The following is an 18689-nucleotide window of genomic DNA, read 5'->3' on the forward strand; positions in this document are numbered from 1 at the left end:
GGGACGTTTTTCCCCTTCTATATCTTATATTAATATCTCCTTCTGGCCCTTTTTATTTGGCGACGGCGCCCCGCCTGCCTTTCATCGTCTTCATCTGATAAGTCTGATGAGTCTGAGGTTTCAGTGTCACTCAGTGATTCGAGGTCCATGTTTCTCATCATTTCCACGGGAAATATTCCATTTCTACGGACCCTTTTGAGCACATTAACTGTAAATGAATTGATAACATTTAATAGGCAATTAATTGTATATACTTTCTTGACTGTATTTCAATTCCAAATCAAATTCATTCCTGGGTTTCAGTCATTTATTGTCTCCATTTATCAATCAAAATACGTTTCGGTGTATTTTTCCACTATCATCAGTTTTTATGTGTAGCGTTGTTGCTGCTTTAAGCCTTGGCATGCATTTTTGCGTGCCAATAAATGACTGAAACCCAGGAATGAATTTGATAGGGAATTAACCCAATCGGGATAGCAAATTAAGTTTGATTTAACTACTGTGAGTAGGTACAATGGAGTTTTAGGTTTTTTTTTGTTCTGATCACTTACGTTCAGACTCCAACGTATTATTTGTCCGTATCAAATCGCTGATGTACAGGCGGGCATCATTAGTCCTCTTTTTCATGACTGTGATATACTCAGCCGACTTGTGCAAAATTTGCGCCCTACTGGCCTGTGAAAGAAAAATTGCCGTTTATTATAATTGTCTTAGATCAGTGATCGATCCAACCTTTTGTCCTTGTAATACAGGCACGGAATTATGCAAATTAGTGAAGCTGTCTTTGATATGATCGCGTCGTTTACGCTCCAAAGCGTTATGGTGCGCCCGTTTGTCTGCCTGCAAATAAAACATTCTCAATTAATCAAACATCATGCATCATTATTAGACACACTAACACAAAGCTAACTTATTGAGAAAACTCAACAAATTGAGTTACCTGGGAATAGTACTGGTTCTCTGAAGACATTGAGGCCTCAAGTTGCCCAACATACAGGTCATCGCTATCCTCCTAAGACAAAAACACGTTTGTGAACAAAAAGTTGTCGAAGTGTCTTAACTACAGAACACCTTTACACCTGACTTAAAAATTGCCAAAAACCTGCTACTATTGCTGTATAGATGCGCTTCCCCACGTGGGTTACAACTTGGTGTGTTGATTTTATGTGATACCATACATATAATTTTACTTACATCGCTTTCCCCATCATCATCGTCCTCATAGTCAGGGTACAAGTCTGCGTCCATTTCAGTCATTTGCACAATCTTTGAACTTCGTCAATGCAAAAAGGTAATACAACTCAGGAACGGCAAAATGTAATAAAACCAGAAACCATAACCATAGATAATATAGTGAGCAGTCAAAAGTCACAAGCATTCCCTATCACAAACTAACCTCAGTGCACTGTCTGTTGCCACATTGCCTGGTCGCGCACATAGATAAAGACGATTAACTGTTAAATTTTATCTTATTTTACCTGAAATGCTCAGCCGCTTGCATCATGCATGTTTTAATATAATAAAATAAATAAATATTATATATGGCCTACTTTCAGCCCATTGAATTTTTTTTCTATTCGAATGAATCAAACACTGCGATTGTTCGATCAGAAGCGTTGATAATGATGCAAAAGAAGCACTTTCCTTTTACGCACATTGTACGTGTCACTGTATATTTTTTCAAGTACTTTTATTAAAAAGTAACCGACATTCTTTTTTCATTAGTTACGTAGGTTTATCTAACAACTATTGATCATACGCAAAGTACGACATTTTTAAATATCGCAAATGTCAACATTGCAAACGTCAAAACGTGATCAATTTCGATAATGGCCTGGACATCAAAATTATAATTTGAAGTTGATGACTCATTTTTGACTATTCCTATTTCTTATAACTGACTGAAACATTTCAACTAGCTCTACATATATTAAGACGGACATTTTTTAAAAGGCTTGTAATCAATTACAATCGATTAATTAGACGTATTTAAATCTGCCCCACTTTTCCTTTTCTTCTTCTTCTTCTTTTTCTCGGAACCTCCAGAAACACCATCCCCGTCAGTTAAAGCTGAAAATGGATTATTATTTTTATTAATATTATTATGTAATTATGTGGTATCGACTCATATAATGTAATAGGTAAAAGAAACTCACCACTGTCGTCTAGTTTTGCGGAATCAAGCGATTTTCCCTTTTTCTTTTTTGGCGTTTCGCAGTCCTCAACGTCTTCTGTGGCTGTGATTGATAAAAAAAACTTGATTTTCCTAATCAAAAAAATTAATTCATTTGCATTACCTGCTAGGGAACGCTTTTTCTTTTTCTTGGGCGGTTCTAAGTCGGGACTGGCCAAATCTGCGTCTGCTCCAGTTGTAGTTCCATTGCCATTCAAAGCCTCAGAAGCGGAGCGCTGTATTTGCGATATTAGAAATAAATTAAATTAACTCTCATCTTGATCTCATCGATAGTTCCCATCGCTACTCGAAACAGCAATTGATCATACCTTATTTTTTTTCTTCTTTTTCTTTTCAGACACCATAAGCTGATTCACCTCCGCGATAGCCTCTTGCATCACGTCGATGTTTTTCTTGGGTATGTCACCGTTTTCATAAAATTTTAATCTATCCTCAACCTGAAATATAATGATTGTGTGATATTTCTAATACGATGAAATACGCTAATGAGAGATCACATTCTGTAAAGAACGACGAAAAACGAATGCAAAAAAGCGCCGAAGATCATAAGAAGAGATTGTAAAGGAGCCATCAGAGATGGGTGAAGAAAACGTATACAAATATACGATAGGCGCGTTAAGAATGATAATGTTAAAATGTCCAGGCAAAGAGGCAAAACGTTTGACAGGGGAATATGAAAGGAAATCGTAGCTCACCTGCTGCTTCAATTTTCCGCCGAAGATTTGATTCGGGGTTTCAGTAAAACAGTCGATTCTGGAAGCTATGGAGCACTTGTTTGCCAAATATCTGGAAATGCGGCCTTTGTTCTTAGTGCCGGCTCTCCCGATGAATGTCGAGTGGAAAAGCAGTCCATACTTGGGGGTATTACCTGAAAGGGAATGCAATGAAACAAAACTGAAGAAGCCTTAAATTATGCACAAAGAAGGCTGCTATACCTTTTGTCTTCAATGCCCTGAATAAAGCTTTCTCTGCACCCAAGATTTGCACAGTGGAGGCAGGATATTTAGCCAAGTTCGTTAATGAGCCAGCATGAGAAATCAGCCTGGCTCCTACTTGATCACCGATCAGTGTTGCTAGATTTGGAGCTACATCTGACATTTTGGTGTTGAGATATTCAGACAGCTGTACGGATAAAAAGAAAATAGATAAATTAAGACTAAATTTCAGGTAAAATACTCAAACACAAGGTTTCGGGTGCTTGCTCAACTTATTGACACGAAGGCCAAACATACCTGCTTCCTATAATCGGAGAGCGATACGACTTTGGATGCGAACATTTCAATATTTAGCAAATCAATCGGGCTGATATCCATTCCCATGCTAGATCGGGAAGCATCCAAAATGGCTTGAGCCTTCGCTGAGTCCATGGTCAGCTCCTCCAAACCTTCAAGCGAATCGTCGGTGAGGTCTTTGCGGTTTTTGATGAAATTCACCAACTTGGCGTATGTGCGATTTTCTGGCACGATTTTAACGAGTTCTGGGAAATGGTAGGAATACCATTCTCTGCAATTAAGAAGAAAACCATGAACACCACATGGAAAACTAGCACGGAAAACATCACACAAACCTTATTCGCATTGAAAATGTGTTTATATCCTTGTCCAGTTGATCAAGCAAGGCAATTGACTGAATGATCATATTGTCGACTCTGTGCACGTTGAACTTTATTTTTGCTCTTGAATAGGCATGGCCCAGGCCGAGTTGGGCAACATCGGCACTTTTGGGGCTCAGTTTCTTGACCAAGTGATGGAAATGTGCTCGGAGACCTGCGAATGAAAACATGCACAAAACTGTTCCACATAACATTGGCATTGGTATTCACCTCTCACAATCTCCGGAACCACACCAATATGACTACACTGCACATTAATGGCTTCAGTAATAGCAGCCGCTAATTTCGGATCAATGACTCCCAAAAGCGTTTTTTTGCCTTTGGGCACAGTGATGTCCAAGAATTGGTGCAAATCATCCGACAGTATTCCTTCGGAAATCGCATTCATGTTTTCGAGCGCAGCCAGGGCTGTTTTGAATGGAGAGAAGCTCACAAGCTGCACGATGCTGTTGAATCTCGCCACGTCGTTTATGGACGCTTCGATTTGCGGCAATATCATGCCGATTTCTTCAAATTCCTTCACCTTGAAAACGCCGAAACCGGTCGCGTGCTCCGAAAGCACGTAGAGCTTCGACTGGAAAAAGGGGCACACGTGTTAAGTAAAGTGAGGTTAGGAAAAATAGCATAACAGGTGACTTATAGCCCTCCCAAGTCGACAATGAATTGTTCAAAAATTCTGCTTACCATTTTTCGTTTTTCACACCGATCAACACTTTTAGTAGACTAACCAATCGCGTATCACTTTTAACAAGCCCGTAGAACAACAAGACGCAACTTATCTTTATCAACGAAGACGCCGCCAACGGAAACGCAATGGAATGAATTTTACAAGCAAAACTTGCATCGACAAATGACACAAAGGCAGCGTTGCCAAACTTCGAAAGCGGTAGAATGATAGGAAAAACGGTAGATAATTAATTAAGCAGAGGCAGGCGGTATGTCTGTCTTTTTCTAGGAGATATTTCTTTAGTAATGGAATAGTAACAAAAGAAATATTGAAAAAGAGAAAATGTATTTGACTAGAAATAGTACCATCGACTCGTAGTCATCCTTTTCTGGCCACATATATATGACAAAGATACCGCGAGGATGTTTGAATTAACAGCTGAACAATTTCGCTATTTGATTTCATAACTTTCCTTATCGTTAAATGTCATTTGCGCATTAAAATCCATTTTATTCGTGCTGTAGCTGAAATTAGGTGGTGTCGGTGGTGTCTTTGTTAGCATCGATCAAGACCAGTTTGTGAAATTTTCATTTGCCATTAACTCTTCTGAGCGAAGATCGATACGGAAACCGGAACAACCAAAGGGTGCACTCCATGTACTTCCCCTTATTTGGCCAACTGTTATCAGTGAAGATTAGATAAAAATGAACGATCGAAGGCGAGGAGACGTTGTGGAACTATGCAAAATCCTGGCGGAACAGGAAAATCTCCAAGCCACAGTGGTGCGATCTGGTAAAGGAGCCCTTTACGCAGGCATGGGCGTGTTCATTGGAGGCCTACTGGCTGGTCCGCTTGGAATGGCTATCGGTAACCAATTTTAGGGCTCACATTTAAGGCCTGTGTGGACAGCTTTTGCAATTTGCAGGTGGTTCAGTAACATCAATTGCGGTGGCAGTCAACTCCAAGGGAACATTTAAATCAGTCGTTACGGTCATTAACGAAATGTCGGTGGCGCAAAAGCGAAAACTTGCGGATGCCGTGCAAAAGGTAATTGGGAGTATCAAAGGCGAAGACTGTGTATCGTTGGTTGGACTGATTCTAGCTAGTTCTTCCATTAAACAAACGATTTTAACGGAATTGGGGCGCTTTTTAATGAAAGAAATGCAAATGCAGCTCGCCCGGTAGTCTGAAAGCAGCTTTTTTAACTTATTTGTTTTACACTATTTTTACGCCAATTTTTTCCGGATGATAAATATTTTTTTAATAAACCTGTTTTATTTGAGCCACTGCTGCCGAACAAAAAAGTACCCAATGCAGATGTTAAAAGCTCCAGAACATTTAAAAAAAGTTTTACGTACTTTTGAGTTGGCATCTGCTCTCTATGGAAGTGTTCAAATCTGGTCGAAACGGGGTCAGAAAACTTCCAATAAACAATTTCGACTTCATATTGACATTAATCAAAACGAACTTTCTTAGAAACTACTATTTTCACCTGGTAGGCGCTGTGCTTTGATAAAGCAAAAAATAATTTAAAAAATTACAAAACTTTCCAAGTGCCAATATTGATTATGGATTCTTCAGATTACTGCCAGTTCGAAAGTGTTGCCAACTTAAGAATTGCTATTATGACTCAGAAACGTCAGTCGTCTTTATCTATGAACGTCAATTTGAACGTGATAAGTCAGCGCATGGAACAAAAAATGTTTTTTTTGCCTAACTTGTCCTACCGGCCGAGAAAAAGTTCCAAATTGGTGAAAAACACGGACTATTTTACACAGTTTAGTTCCGGGAAAAAACATTCCCGGGATAACCCGAAAAATCATGGATGGCGCATGAAAGAAACCGAACTAGAAGGTAAGTTTTTATTCAATTTTCTAAACCCGAATTTTCAGTATAAATATAAGTTAACAATCAGCAATAAGTGCCAAAAAATAACAGCTCGCAATAAGACCGTGACTAGACTTTGTCGAACTAATGATCCAAAATCCTCATATTGCCCGAAACAATCTTGTTCTCCAGTATGGCCCCCGAAGGAATATCGATTCGATCCCCATGGTTCGCTATGATAATAACAGTGCCCTGAAACATTCACTTGATAAATATCAACCTTCCACATAGACGTGATTGGTGGTAATACCCTCAAAGAGACGCCCCTGCCGAAGGTGACATCTCCAGAAACCGTCAGATGGTCCAGCTCAATTAAGTCTGGAATATTGGCGAATCTGCCGAGGAACTCTTTCACCTTGGAAAAGTGATTGTCGCCAAGCTTAACAAGCGGCGTAGTAGGGAACATTCTCTGGGGGGACATCACCAATGAGCCCTTCTTCAGGCTGTAGATGTTGCTCATTACGAGTAGCAGATCGGAAGTTTTCTTCACCGGCAAAAACCGCGCCCTGGGAACATTCACCCCGACTGCTCCCCGGAAACATTTCATCGCTGCCCCAACAGCGGTTTCAAGTTGAATTACATTGAGCCCATTGTTCAGGGTTTTGCCGTTGATGATTATTTCCAGTTGGAGCGCATTTTCGCTCAGAATTCGCTCAATTGCTGCAAATCATGATCGTTTGAAAGAAAGTGATAGTGTTAGGTGTGCGTTGGCACGCTGTAAGAAGCGTAATGTTACCGCTTACCTGGCAATTTCACCCAGAGATTATTCGTGTTGAAAAACTTGAAGGTTTTCACCGACTTGAAGTCTTCGACGTGTTCTTTGGGCACTTGGGCAATTTCCAGCAGCCGCAGCCGATTCTCGTACTGAATGAGCGTGCCACCCTGGACAAGAAAACGCTTTACTGCAACCGCATCAGCCGCGAAAAATTGAGCCTCACCTTAACATCGGCCCTGGTTTTATCGGTAACTTCCATAACAAACTCGTGGCCTTTTTCGCTGCTGTTCATCAGCAAATTCAGAATATTTATGTCGACTGTGGCGCCCAGATTATCGATATTCGATATAAAGCAATAGTCGCGGCCTTCCTTGACGAACTTGGACAGGAGCCCGGAGTTGTAGAACGATCTGAAATCAGAAAAAAACCATCCAGATCGGTTGCGGGTTTCTCATGTCGTGGACACTCACTCGTAAAAGTCGCCGTGGCCAGGGGGGTACCACGCATCGGGGTGTTTATCCACATCGCAAATTTTCGCAATCGGCATCAGACTGTCTTTGCTGATTCGAGGATAGCAGGATTGATTGAATGTGTGAATGTCCACGTTCAGATTTTTGTACTTTCGCACCACCTGATCAGTATCAGCGTTCGTGTTGAAGGAATTCATCAGCACCAAAGGCACGTTCACGTTGTAGGTGCTGTTCAGATGCTGAAACAGTCAGAACCATTAACACTTTTCCTTATTCATTATCCAGATGCTAACACTTTTCCTTAGTCAAATTTCTGGCCGAAATGGTGGATGATTATGTTCGCTAACTTACTTCGATCTGTTGCACAGTTAAATCGAGAAAAGTGAGATCATTTCGCACAGTTATCACAGATTTCGGGCCGTAACAACCCATGGAAGTGCCCAAGCCTCCATTCAGCTTCACCACCACCAGTTTGCTGAGCATCTGCTGCAAAACGTCCGCAGTGGGGGTTGGTAATGAGTTGTAATCTCTCACAGCATCGGGGGGTAGTTTTTCAATGTTGTCCCACTGCAAGGACGGCCCTGATTCGTCGAGGAATCTGCAACAAACCAGTTGAAATTGCGCCCCCATGAAAAAAACACTAGAGAACACAGACCGCTTGAACAAATGAGTAAATCCCTGGAATTCAGTGCCCACACGCTCCTTATAAGATGGGGGGGCTGAGTCGACCAGGCGGTTCAACTCGCTCTCCAGCAGCCCCAGGGCTTCGGTCTTCGTGGCTTCAATGAACGCTTTGGCATCGCTACCCGAGCGCGAATGGCCCTTTACCTAGAACAAGTCCCTGCGTTAAAGTGCTCATTTCAGGGCCCCATTTTCGAACAAGATAGTCGAGCAACTCAGGCACGTCTCTGTAAAACTGTCGTTGATCTTTGATGGGGGCCGGATTTACTTGGTTGGTATTTGTTTGCCCGCAGGATTTTAGCTGGAAATGACCCCTACAGCCCGGGCAACGATGGCACATTGCCTCAATTACCCAGCTATTGCCGCCAGTTTTTTGATTTGTGTGTGACAGAATGTCATTGCATCAACAACAGCAATGACAACTAGTAAACCATAGAGTAAGTAAAATAATACGCAATACGTCTATGGTTTGATGGGTGGGGTTTGTGCCCGAATGGTTCCGATTATTTTCAACCATTTTCTTGCGTACGAATGCCAATTTTATGAGAGTTCACATGTTCACTTAGTATTTGGTGGTTTTTTTTGCCTAGATGCGAAATTAAGGCAGAAATTTGGGTTTTTTCGTCGTTCTGACGTTTGTCTGTTTTGACTATTCGGGAGTATTAAGTCCAAACGCCTCCTGGTGGCTTAAATTATAACTACACGTTAACTAGTAATTTGACACTTGTTTTGTTTTGTTACGTTCTAATCCACATTTTGCAACCTTTTAAAGCAATAGAAACAGATCGAAAAGTGCGTAAGTATTGTTTTATGTTATAAATATCATCAACTCATCAAGCGTCATCAATGTTTGGATTAAATTCAGTGTTTCAGCTGGTAAATCTAAGAATTTTGGGCGCTTTTTATGAAACTTTCAGCATCTTTCCAGACAAGTGCCTTCTTTCTGTCTTCRATTTGCWTGYTATAAACAGCACGCCAAAGAAGATTTGACCRATWTAGAMWCCCCYTAATGAAGGGAAACTTTATYGACGTTCGACATTCCTATACATTTTAAATTTTGAAGAGCACAACTGAGAAACTGACAGTAAGTTTTTTTAAGTAATTTTATTACGTCACCAACCTTGCGTCTGCTTCCSTTCAAATAGGGGCAATTTTGCCGTGATTTCCAAAATTATACAATTATMCTAATTTTTCCAATGTTTTATTGAAACTTTTGCCATGTAGAACCCCTATGTGCTTATGCCATAGCATAGTCTTGACTCAGTGACAAATGAGCTGTCAAATGAACCCAAGCCACATATGATGTGTGGTCGCTGATAAAACACGCATAATTATCGCAAAGAAAGGGTCAGGAGATCGGTTTGATAACCSGATTAACTAGCGACTACGTAGTCAATTCGTAAGGAAAMATGTGGTAGTTTTCCACTGACTTTCACTGCAAGTCTTGAAGCGTGGAGGATTTGATTGAGCCGCAATAAAAATCATATTAATCCGATAGAATAAACTTACACGTTCCAGCAGCGAAGACATATCCAAACTAATATAGGAAAAAACACTTGATGCGCGTCGATGTTTGGCATCGGACTGATAAAAAGCAACATACTAACTAACGAATTGTCGTTCCAGATCGCTCTGTTATCAATAACAGTCGCTTTAAACGATAGACGGCAACAACATTCGACGATTTCATAAACAAACTCATTAAGTTGAATTGAATCCGATGATCTATTCAGTAATGCGGTAATAAGTGGCTATTAGGGATGACATTGCCGTTTTTGTTATATTGCGCGCGGTTTATTGACGATTAAACGGCCATCAAGTTGGCAAACAATTGTTAACAAACATCTTCCCAAGTCGAATTATAATTTTAAAATAACGCGCGAAGGCGAAATTTTTATTAGTGTTTGATGAACAAAGGCCGAGGTTTTGGCAATGGGAGATTCCTATCCGGTGAGGAATCTTGCTTGGGGCAAACGCTCATAAACTGATAAAGCGTTATCAAAGACAATGCGATTTTTTCATCAGTATTAATGGAAGAATGAAGGTAAGTAGGTTTGTGATCATTCTAGTGTTGCACGTTGGCAGGTGAGTGGATGACGTTCAAGTAAAAAGGGGGGATCGTCACTGTCACTGTACAACTGTGAAGTTCAAGTGTCAAATTAACTAATTAATTACGTTTGATGATCGGGAGATTATGGATCAATTTTCAATTGGTGTCTCTTTGTTTTCTAGTAAAGTGAGAGAAAAAGTGAATTATTTGATAGGGAAAAATTAAATTTCAACACTGACATCAAGCAATACTAATGACAAACGTTTAATTGATCAACAGTGAAAAATAARGATGTTTGTAATCATCGGGAACACTAGATGAAACTGGAGGGAAACACCAMTAAGAAAAGTTGTTAATAAAAATATCATCTAGTTGGTGAGCACAATTTAAGCGGGGCAAAGCAAGGCCTGATGTTCCTAACAATTAGAATCAGTTGGCCAATTCGTAGSTAAATTAAGAAGCTAATGTCAAGGTTTTACCGATARTTTTTCATTTAATTGCGGCTTAGGTTTAATTACATTTAACGATGCCTTTATAAAGCCTATATATATCTACTTAAGCTCGTAGATTTGATAAGAACAATAAACACTGGGACTAACAAGAGCCTAACAAAAAATCGTCGTTCTTTCACACACGGTTTTAAACGTATTAGGAGAATAGGTGATCAATGAAGTTGGTGCTTTGCTGTTCCTACATAGTAATAGAGGTTCTTTATTGGTGATAAGGTCGTTGCAAGGACATTTTTCCTGTTGATAAACATGACCGCTCCTACTGCTGATTCGGTCGGAAAATAAGTAGAAAAATCACTCACCTGCTCGCTGCCGACTTCCAGCATTTTCACCACAGGTAAACGACGAGTATTGCACGAATTTGGCTAAAAAGTGATTTTTTGCACCTAGATAAGAGGCCGGGACCGAACACAAGTACACAAACATTGACACAGCGCACATTCAGATCCAGCCTACGTACCAGCAATGCCCGGCCAGAGTTTACCGCATTTCACCAAAGGAGAAGTGGTGAAGGGTTTTGGACGAGGCTCCAAAGATCTGGGCATTCCGACTGCCAATTTTCCGCAGGACGTCGTCAATAATCTGCCCGATGGTTTGGATACGGGCGTTTATTACGGATTTGGGCAAGTCGATGGTGGCCAAGTCCATGGCATGGTGATGAGCATCGGCTGGAATCCGTTTTACAAAAACTCCAAAAAATCGATGGAAACGCACTTAATGCACAAGTTTGAGAGCGATTTTTATGGAAAGGAACTGCGAGTCGTCATTCTGGGCTATCTCAGGCCGGAACAGAACTTCCCCGGACTGGACGCCCTCATTGCGGCCATCGACGATGACATCAAGCAAGCCAGAACCAGGTTGGAGATGCCAGACTTGGCAGGATTCAGGACTAATGAGTTCTTCAAATTGCAGCCCCATTAGTTGATTGTGGAGCAATAATTAAAAAATTACAACTTGACTGTCATTTTCTAGATTTAACCAAAAGTTGTCATGTCACACAAGATCCCTGTGCTCGTGTGTCTGATCCACTATATTGTCGCTCTTTTCCCAGGAGTATCTTTTGCCTTGTCTTACCTACTTTTCCTTATGCACCGATACGCCCTGACCCACGTTATTTCTACACCCGCACCACGTTGGTCGATGTTCACGAACACCCCTCAAGGTCGATGACATTTAGGCAGAAATGTCAGTAAATATTTGTCAATTTCCGAAAAAAAATATTATTTTTGTGAAAACAGTGAGTTGAGTAAGTGTTGGGGAAAAAGTGAGTGGCCGCAACTGAAGAGCGGACTACTGAAGCCATACTAAAACACTAACCGCGCACGGAAAGCCTGATGTTCTGAAAATTATCCAGGTACCTAATTTCATATTTGGCTCTTTTGCATTTTCTAGCAATTCCAGTTCTGGGTAGAAGTTAAAATTTCAAATTGCGATTTGTTCTAGTTTGGAAAGGATTGGAAGCGGTTAAGACATTCACAAGACCATGACCATCATTTTTTTTTTGTAAATCCCCCACACAACATCTGTAGAGAAACTATCCCAATTTTGAATCACCCGGTATCTTAAGCAGAGAAGGGTTTTTTGCAAAAGTAGTTGAATAAATAATGGGCATTTCGGCTAAAACCCCAGATTCAGCGTGTGCATAGTAGGCCTGAAGCCAGAGTCTTGTCTCTGTGCCACAGCCTCCCACCATTCGCATTTTCAGTCTATCTACGATTCGCATTTAAATCATTCACCTGGACCTTTATGTACCCATTTACATAAATATTCCGTAGAAATAATTCTTGTCATTAACTGACCTGGCAATTTTTCTGCCATAAAAATAATCTTGCTTTCGATGCTTTGCTCTTTTCTATTAGCAGCCCCCTAACCGTTTCTCTCTGAAGCACCCAACACCGTTTCCAGTTCAACCGGCTTTTAGTCATAAAAACACAATTAAACGTTTACAGATTACCCAATATAATACATAATCAATTAAATAAAATTGGAAAAATTCACCAATCGGGCGTGGTTACATAGTGATCCTAACCTGTGCGCGTGAGTCGCTGACGTTTGCGCTTCAGAGTTTATTAATCTGTGGACGTTTGTAACAGTTTGTAAGGTTAAGTTTGGGAGCTTTGGCGTCTAGTCAAAAAATTTCTTTGAAACCTTGCGAAATGATTTGCGAACAATCGTATTGTGAATAATCGACTAAGTTGGTGTAGTGCCAGTAGCAGCATGGCTGTGGGTTCCACGAAAGTGATCCAAGTGACCAACATTGCGCCGCAGGCCACCAAGGACCAAATGCAGGTGCTGTTCGGGTACCTGGGGAAGATTGAGGATATTCGCCTCTACCCCACGGTTCGGGACGTGTCGATACCGGTCCAATCGCGCATTTGTTACATCAAGTTCACCGATACCATCACAGTGGGCATTGCCCAGCACATGACGAATACGGTGTTTATTGATAGGGCGCTGATAGTGATCCCTGTGCAGAATGGGGATATTCCCGACGAGTACTACGCTCTGGAAATGACCAGGAATGGAACGGTAGTGCCTGGCTTGAACGTCAACGAGCCCAAACTGCCTGCTCATGTTATCAATTCGGTGCATGGATACGGCGCCGAGCAGGTCATCCACACTACTGATTCCACTTTGGAAACGAACGGCCTCCCCAACTATCCTCCACTTCCGGCCAGCTACGACAGCGTCAAAGTGGAAGAAACGCGCCGCACCGTTCTGGTGCTGAACATCGACAAATCAGTGACATCAGATGAATGGATTCAGCACTTTGCTAGGGCGGGCGAAATAAAGTACCTTCGCACCTGCTCAAGACCCGATGAAACCTACCATCTCCTGATTGAGTTCACGGACCAATCGAGCATCATCCATGCCCTAAAAATGGATGGGACCGAGTTTAAGGGCAGCATTCTGCGTATTCAGCACGCCACTCAACCTATTAACAAGCCTCAGGCGAAGAGCAATGAGGCAGCTCAGAAAGAAATCGAAGAAGCGATGACCAGATTTAAGGAGGCTCAGAACCTAATCAACGCGTCAATTGAGCCGGTGATTGGGATGCTGACCAAGGACAAGAAGAGCTCGAGAAGAAGTCGATCCCGGTCGCGGTCCCGAGACCGAAAACGGCGCCGATCCAGGTCCAGATCCCGTCGGCGATCCAGGTCACGCCGAAGACGATCCCCGTCCCGGAAAAGGTCCAGATCAAGAGATCGGCGTCGCCGTTCCAAATCCAGACGGCGCACCCGGTCACAGTCGCGTCGAAGGTCTGAATCGAGGGTGAAACGGACTCGTTCCAGGTCACGTAAACGGTCAAGATCCAGGGAGAAAAAACCGCGCCCCAGATCCAGGGAGCGATCCAAAGAGAGAAAGCGATCCAAGGACAGGGATCGTTCGAAGGACAGAAAAAGCCGATCGGATTCTAAGCTGAAAGACAAAAGCATCGATGCGAAGGATCGCAAAAGCGATAGCGTCGATCGGAAGCGCTCCAAATCCAGGAGCATCAGTCGCAAGCGGTCGCGATCCAGGGACAAAAAACGTGAAAAGCGTCGATCCAGATCCAGGGGCGGGAGAAGGCGGACGCCCAGTGTTCCGCGCAGCGTTAGAAAGAAGAGCCGATCCAGAAGCAGAGAGCGGGACCGGGATGCGAAGAAGAAGGAGCGGAAGGAGAAGAAACGTTCCAGGTCCAGGTCGAGATCCAAGGACAAGAACTTGCGCAAAGCTGGCGGAAAATCCAGGTCCAAATCGCGCTCCAGATCGCAAACCACCAAGGGAAGAAGCGGCCAGGAAAAAGGAGACAGTAGGCCCATAGAACCTGTGGACGAAAGCGAAAAGGATTCCGGGGAAAAGTCCGATAATATGGATATATCCAATTCACCGTAAAGGCGTTTTGGCTATTTATTATCTTGCTGATTCAAAAATGAACATACGATTTCAGCTAATGTTTGCTATACTGTACATGTATTGACCCAATTATTAAAAATAGAAAACATGCATGTACACTTTCAACACTTTCTTTATAGTAACTGTCCACTTAACTTGAAGGATTCTTCCCATACTTGAGTTTATTTCTATATTTCTTCGCATTAATGCCAAAAGCTGCAAGTCTGGCATCAGATATACTGCTTTCAAGCGAGCTTGGCTTGTTGCCTTTCGATCGTTTGCCCCCTTGCCTGGCCTCTGAATCGTTTAGTGATCTTTTCCGGTTCTTTTTGCTGCTGATTATTGATTCGTCCTTGCCAGCGCTCTTTTTGGCTTTATTTTTCTTCTTGCGTTTCTTACCTGGGCCTTCTGGCTCAGATTTTACCATTTCTTCTGCTGTCGTGCTCTCCGATTTTTGCAATTTCTTTTTCCGTCCCTTTACTGGTGGATCGGTTGTGCCATTAGAGCTTTGTAAAGCATTAAGTTCCACTGTTCCGCCGTTCGTTTCGCTGCTCTCATTCTTTTTATTAGATGCGTCTTTTTTTCGGATTTCCGTCTCGGTTTCTTCAGTTAATTTAATTGACGCGGCAACCAAACTGCGTTTCCCAGCATTATCTTTCTTCTTGCGCTTCTTGCTTTGAGTCGCTTCTGTTTCATCATTTGTAGGGTTTTCTGCTTTCAGGCTAGATTTTGAAACGGCTTCGACTTCAGATTTTTGCAATTTTCTTTTCCGTCCTTTCACTGGTCGATCGGGTGTGCCATTAGAGCTTTGTAATGCATTAAGTTGCATTGTTCCGCCGCTCTTATTTTTTTTAATTCCCATCTCGTTTTCTTCCGTTAGTTCATCCGCAACCAAACTGGGCAAAGGCCCAGAATTCTTTTTCTTTTTGCGCTTGTTGCTTTGAACCGCTTCTGTTTCATCCTTTGTAGGATTTTCTGATTCAGATTTTTGCAACTTCTTTTTCCGCCCCTTCACTGGTGGGTCGGTTGTGCCATTAGAGCTTTGCCAAGCGTTCGGTTCCATTGTGTCCGGTTTCTTTCCATTGGGCGCATTATTGTTGCTATTTGTTGCTTCTTTTTCTACGGCTTCCTTGCAGTTGTTTTCTTCGGTTGGTTCTTCCACAAACAAACTGGGCAAAATCCGTTTTTTCAGTTCAATGTTCTTGCCCTTGTTGGAATAGGCCATTTGTTCATATTTCTCAATACTATCAGGGCGACGCTGTACGGTTTTTTTGATGGAACACCATTTGTTCAGCTCCTTGTCATTAGCTAGAAGTATCTGAAACATGAGTGTTTCCATTAAAATTTCAACAATTAAAGTTTCAGGACATACGAACCTCTTCCACAGTTAATCCAAAGTCATTGGGGATAACTTCGCGGTATTTAAACCGGCATGGAAGGTCGCCGATGATATCTTCGCAGTCCAGTTTGTAGTACTCGTCAAAGTACTTTTCATACTCCTTTTCGTTGGGATCGAATTTTGGCTTTGGGCGGCTTAAAGCTTCAGCCACTTTCGACTTTTTCTTCCTTTTCCGTTTGCCTTTGCTGCCGTCGGCCGCCTCCTGCTTAGAAACCGTGGCAGGATCGTAATCGGCGTCCATCTGCAACGGTCCCATAGAGGATTAATAGCAGACAAGCTTTAGCAAAAGAAATCTTACATTGAAGTTGTCGTCTTCACAGTGGGGCGAGACTTCGCTCTTTTCTTCGTTTTGCCAACGGGACCAGTTTTCTATAAAATGCATGTAATTGTACACTTACAGCAGTAGATTTAGATGTATCAAGGAAGAACCACTAATAGATCTGGCAATGACAGAATCCTTACCAATCTCCAGTTCTTTGTCAATATCTGGAAATTCGGGCTTCTCGTCAGTCTCTTGGCCCTGATAAAACTCGTCGTTAAACAGCGACTGCATTCGCTTGTCATGAGCTTCAGGATCAAATTCTCCGTCCACATCTTCATCCCCAAAGGCTAGATCTGTGGCTCCTGTAAGCAATGGTAATTTTCATCCGCCCTCTTTTTTAATGTGACGCACACGCACCTGTGACCTCCTTCAATTTCTGTAGTTTTTCTTCAATTTCCTTCCTCTTTAATTCCTGCATCTTTTTAATTTCGGCCATTTTTTCCTCCTTCTCCCTTTTCTTCCTCTCCTTGGTCTCAGCCCGTTTCGCTTTCCTCTTATCGTCCGTGCGCCTGATCGAGTTTTCGATAGTCCTTGGGTACCTTTTTATAAAGTCCTGATCGGGCTCTTCGAATCTGAAATTGAATTTGTGCTCGAATTCTTCCTGCTTCTCAAGCTCGGTTTCATCGATGGGGTTCACAATTTCTTCATATGTGGGAATGTGGTCGCCCCTATCTTCCTCCAAGTATCTAGAAGGCAAAGTTGATTAGCAGCTTGATGGTTACGTCAGATAGTGCAGACCTTTTATTTAGGAAATAGTCTCTCAGATATTTCTCGTCTTCATCTAACTCTGGGTGATTCCAAAAGTCCCTGAGCGGCTTCAATTCGGCTTTGGTTTCCTCATCTTGAATGTCTTCGGTTTGTCCTTTCAGCCACTGTCTGTATTCCTCTTCAGTTTCCTTTTGCTCTTGCTTCGTTTTCCTCCTTATCTGCAACAAGCCACCCAGTCCAGCTTCATCTTCTTCATCATCGTCAAGCTTGGCCACTTCAATTATTTTTTTCTTGAGCTGCTCCTGCTCCTCAACATACGATGGCCTGGAAATTCGATAGTTAACTTTGCTCGAAATTGTAATCGGCTCTTACCCAGCTTCAGGCTCAATTTCTTCGTCGCTTAAATTAGGGCCGTGTTCCAAAAGCATTTTCCTCTGGTAGTCCTTGGGATATAGCGGTTTCTCTTTCACTGCTTTCCCTTTAGCAGCATCAGCTTGCCGGTCTTTGAAGAAATGGTAGTTTTTGTCGTAGATTCTCGGATCGTTGCTCCTCAGACAGGCAAGTGTCTTGAAGAAGGCCTTATCATCCTCTTCGTTGAATGTCACCTCTTCATCTTCAGAGGAGCTGGATGAATCGCTGTCGTCCAGAACTCCTTCTCCATATCTCGCCTGCACTGCAGAAGCGATAGAGTTTTTCAGTATAGCTTTGTTTCAGCCAGGGGAAATTATTATATTATTATTATTAATTATTATTTAGAAAAATTATCGTCGTTTTGTGCAAGGGTGGCGTAAGATTATTGCAAAATTTCATGTTTTCCGTCCCGGTTTTCATGTTTCTCGGAAGCAAAATGAGCAAGAACGCTCGTTTTTACATTATTCCAAAGAGAACTAAATGGCTTTTTTAGAAAGTGAACCATCGATAAGGAAATGTTGCAGTTTTCTCAAAAAATGCTTGAATTCAAGAAGTTTTAGATTTGCGTGTTTTTTTCGAGTTGCAAAATCCACTTGAACATGACGCTGCTTTTCTCGAAGTTTCTCAAGAACCATTCGAGTCTCAGAATTCGTTTTGGCATCGTTGGATAGAGAATTGAATCCGCCCTTGGTTTCAGCCCGAATTAAGCCATCTTCAGACACAATCGAGTTGCATACAAATGCTATTTCAAGGAGGTTCTGGGGATTCTCTAGGAGTCCACCAATGAAGCCCCATTTTGTATAAGAAAAGGGTCCCCTGGAGGCTCTTTTGGATACAATTACTTACACTTATGGAGCTCCTCCTTCTTTCTCCATACGTCGTAGTTTTTGGCGTACGCATTGTTTACGTTTAGTTCGTATTCAGAGTCCGACTCCTCTTGGAAAAGCTCAATTTTTCCCATTTTCAACTGAGTGTTTAACCTAATGAAAAACCAACGTGTGAGCTCTGCAGCGACATAACCAAAAAGGCAAAACACACAGAACATACCGCCTAGGGGGATATTTTGTGAACAAAAATTGGTTTGATCAATCAATGTCAATGTGATGTCAATTTAGTTTGTCATTATCAACAGCAACAAAACAAACTTTAAATTGAATTAAATCATTAAACTCTGCACCGAAACCCCAA

General features: G+C 42.0%; 7 protein-coding genes across 9 annotated transcripts; 3 read left to right on the forward strand and 4 right to left on the reverse strand.

Moving 5' to 3' along the window:
* LOC109542684 (protein max) lies at nt 1-1383 on the reverse strand (the record flags this gene model as incomplete). Its single annotated transcript, XM_048661863.1, is given in 5 exon segments — nt 1-208; nt 552-675; nt 733-840; nt 941-1012; nt 1195-1383. Coding segments are annotated over 5 exon segments (546 nt in total). The 5' UTR covers nt 1258-1383.
* A 526-nt stretch (nt 1384-1909) lies between these two features.
* On the reverse strand, nt 1910-4649 carry LOC109542649 (nucleolar protein 56). The gene is made up of 10 exons (XM_019911954.2): nt 4491-4649; nt 4017-4380; nt 3762-3960; nt 3427-3697; nt 3130-3316; nt 2890-3062; nt 2503-2631; nt 2298-2409; nt 2157-2237; nt 1910-2070 (listed from the first exon to the last, which is right to left on the reverse strand). The coding sequence occupies exons 1-10, from the start codon at nt 4491-4493 to the stop codon at nt 1976-1978; spliced, it is 1614 nt and encodes a 537-aa protein (XP_019767513.2). The 5' UTR covers nt 4494-4649; the 3' UTR covers nt 1910-1975.
* A 272-nt stretch (nt 4650-4921) lies between these two features.
* LOC109542695 (protein C19orf12 homolog) lies at nt 4922-6426 on the forward strand. The gene is made up of 2 exons (XM_019912026.2): nt 4922-5340; nt 5399-6426. The coding sequence occupies exons 1-2, from the start codon at nt 5178-5180 to the stop codon at nt 5656-5658; spliced, it is 423 nt and encodes a 140-aa protein (XP_019767585.1). The 5' UTR covers nt 4922-5177; the 3' UTR covers nt 5659-6426.
* LOC109542652 (UTP--glucose-1-phosphate uridylyltransferase) lies at nt 6322-11541 on the reverse strand. 3 transcript variants are annotated; one of them, XM_019911961.2, is made up of 8 exons: nt 11088-11541; nt 8201-8373; nt 7897-8143; nt 7546-7784; nt 7299-7485; nt 7104-7242; nt 6611-7020; nt 6322-6552 (listed from the first exon to the last, which is right to left on the reverse strand). In XM_019911961.2, exons 1-8 carry the CDS (start codon nt 11109-11111, stop codon nt 6445-6447), a joined length of 1527 nt encoding a protein of 508 aa, XP_019767520.2. In that variant the 5' UTR covers nt 11112-11541; the 3' UTR covers nt 6322-6444. The 3 variants fall into 3 exon arrangements, with proteins under 3 accessions (XP_019767520.2, XP_019767521.2, XP_048517816.1); XM_019911962.2 differs by lacking the exon at nt 11088-11541 and adding an exon at nt 9736-9809; XM_048661859.1 differs by lacking the exon at nt 11088-11541 and adding an exon at nt 8426-8599.
* Nucleotides 11251-11743, forward strand: LOC109542691 (riboflavin kinase). Its single transcript, XM_019912022.2, has one exon. It carries the CDS (start codon nt 11251-11253, stop codon nt 11704-11706), a length of 456 nt encoding a protein of 151 aa, XP_019767581.1. The 3' UTR covers nt 11707-11743.
* A 212-nt stretch (nt 11744-11955) lies between these two features.
* On the forward strand, nt 11956-14787 carry LOC109542647 (probable splicing factor, arginine/serine-rich 7). Its single transcript, XM_019911952.2, has 2 exons — nt 11956-12139; nt 12229-14787. Exon 2 carries the CDS (start codon nt 13003-13005, stop codon nt 14659-14661), a length of 1659 nt encoding a protein of 552 aa, XP_019767511.2. The 5' UTR covers nt 11956-12139; nt 12229-13002; the 3' UTR covers nt 14662-14787.
* On the reverse strand, nt 14637-18578 carry LOC109542632 (protein KRI1 homolog). The gene is made up of 8 exons (XM_019911931.2): nt 18348-18578; nt 17463-17763; nt 17121-17414; nt 16740-17068; nt 16523-16684; nt 16359-16429; nt 16038-16301; nt 14637-15979 (listed from the first exon to the last, which is right to left on the reverse strand). The coding sequence occupies exons 1-8, from the start codon at nt 18544-18546 to the stop codon at nt 14813-14815; spliced, it is 2787 nt and encodes a 928-aa protein (XP_019767490.2). The 5' UTR covers nt 18547-18578; the 3' UTR covers nt 14637-14812.
* Between the last annotated feature and the right edge of the window lie 111 nt (nt 18579-18689).

This window comes from Dendroctonus ponderosae, unplaced genomic scaffold, assembly GCF_020466585.1.
Source record: "Dendroctonus ponderosae isolate FM_Combo_2020 unplaced genomic scaffold, Dpon_F_20191213v2 Dpon_F_20191213_10, whole genome shotgun sequence".
NCBI lineage: Eukaryota > Metazoa > Arthropoda > Insecta > Coleoptera > Curculionidae > Dendroctonus > Dendroctonus ponderosae.

Bases quoted from the DNA above. Each gene is read 5' to 3' on its own strand.
- LOC109542649 (XM_019911954.2), bottom strand. The intron at 3,961-4,016 runs GTGAATACCAAT...TTTCATTCGCAG, and splicing joins GGTTCCGGAGATTGTGAGAG to GTCTCCGAGCACATTTCCAT. The intron at 3,063-3,129 runs GTATAGCAGCCT...ATTCCCTTTCAG, and splicing joins CAGGGCATTGAAGACAAAAG to GTAATACCCCCAAGTATGGA.
- LOC109542695 (XM_019912026.2), top strand. From the start codon at position 5,178: ATGAACGATCGAAGGCGAGGAGACGTTGTGGAACTATGCAAAATCCTG. The intron at 5,341-5,398 runs GTAACCAATTTT...TGCAATTTGCAG, and splicing joins TCCGCTTGGAATGGCTATCG to GTGGTTCAGTAACATCAATT.
- LOC109542652 (XM_048661859.1), bottom strand. From the start codon at position 8,566: ATGTGCCATCGTTGCCCGGGCTGTAGGGGTCATTTCCAGCTAAAATCC. The intron at 7,486-7,545 runs GTGAGTGTCCAC...TTCTGATTTCAG, and splicing joins GGCCACGGCGACTTTTACGA to ATCGTTCTACAACTCCGGGC. The intron at 6,553-6,610 runs GTATTACCACCA...TGAATGTTTCAG, and splicing joins GCAGGGGCGTCTCTTTGAGG to GGCACTGTTATTATCATAGC.
- LOC109542691 (XM_019912022.2), top strand. From the start codon at position 11,251: ATGCCCGGCCAGAGTTTACCGCATTTCACCAAAGGAGAAGTGGTGAAG.
- LOC109542647 (XM_019911952.2), top strand. From the start codon at position 13,003: ATGGCTGTGGGTTCCACGAAAGTGATCCAAGTGACCAACATTGCGCCG.
- LOC109542632 (XM_019911931.2), bottom strand. From the start codon at position 18,546: ATGTTCTGTGTGTTTTGCCTTTTTGGTTATGTCGCTGCAGAGCTCACA. The intron at 16,685-16,739 runs GTGCGTGTGCGT...CATTGCTTACAG, and splicing joins GAAATTGAAGGAGGTCACAG to GAGCCACAGATCTAGCCTTT. The intron at 16,430-16,522 runs GTAAGGATTCTG...TGCATTTTATAG, and splicing joins TGACAAAGAACTGGAGATTG to AAAACTGGTCCCGTTGGCAA.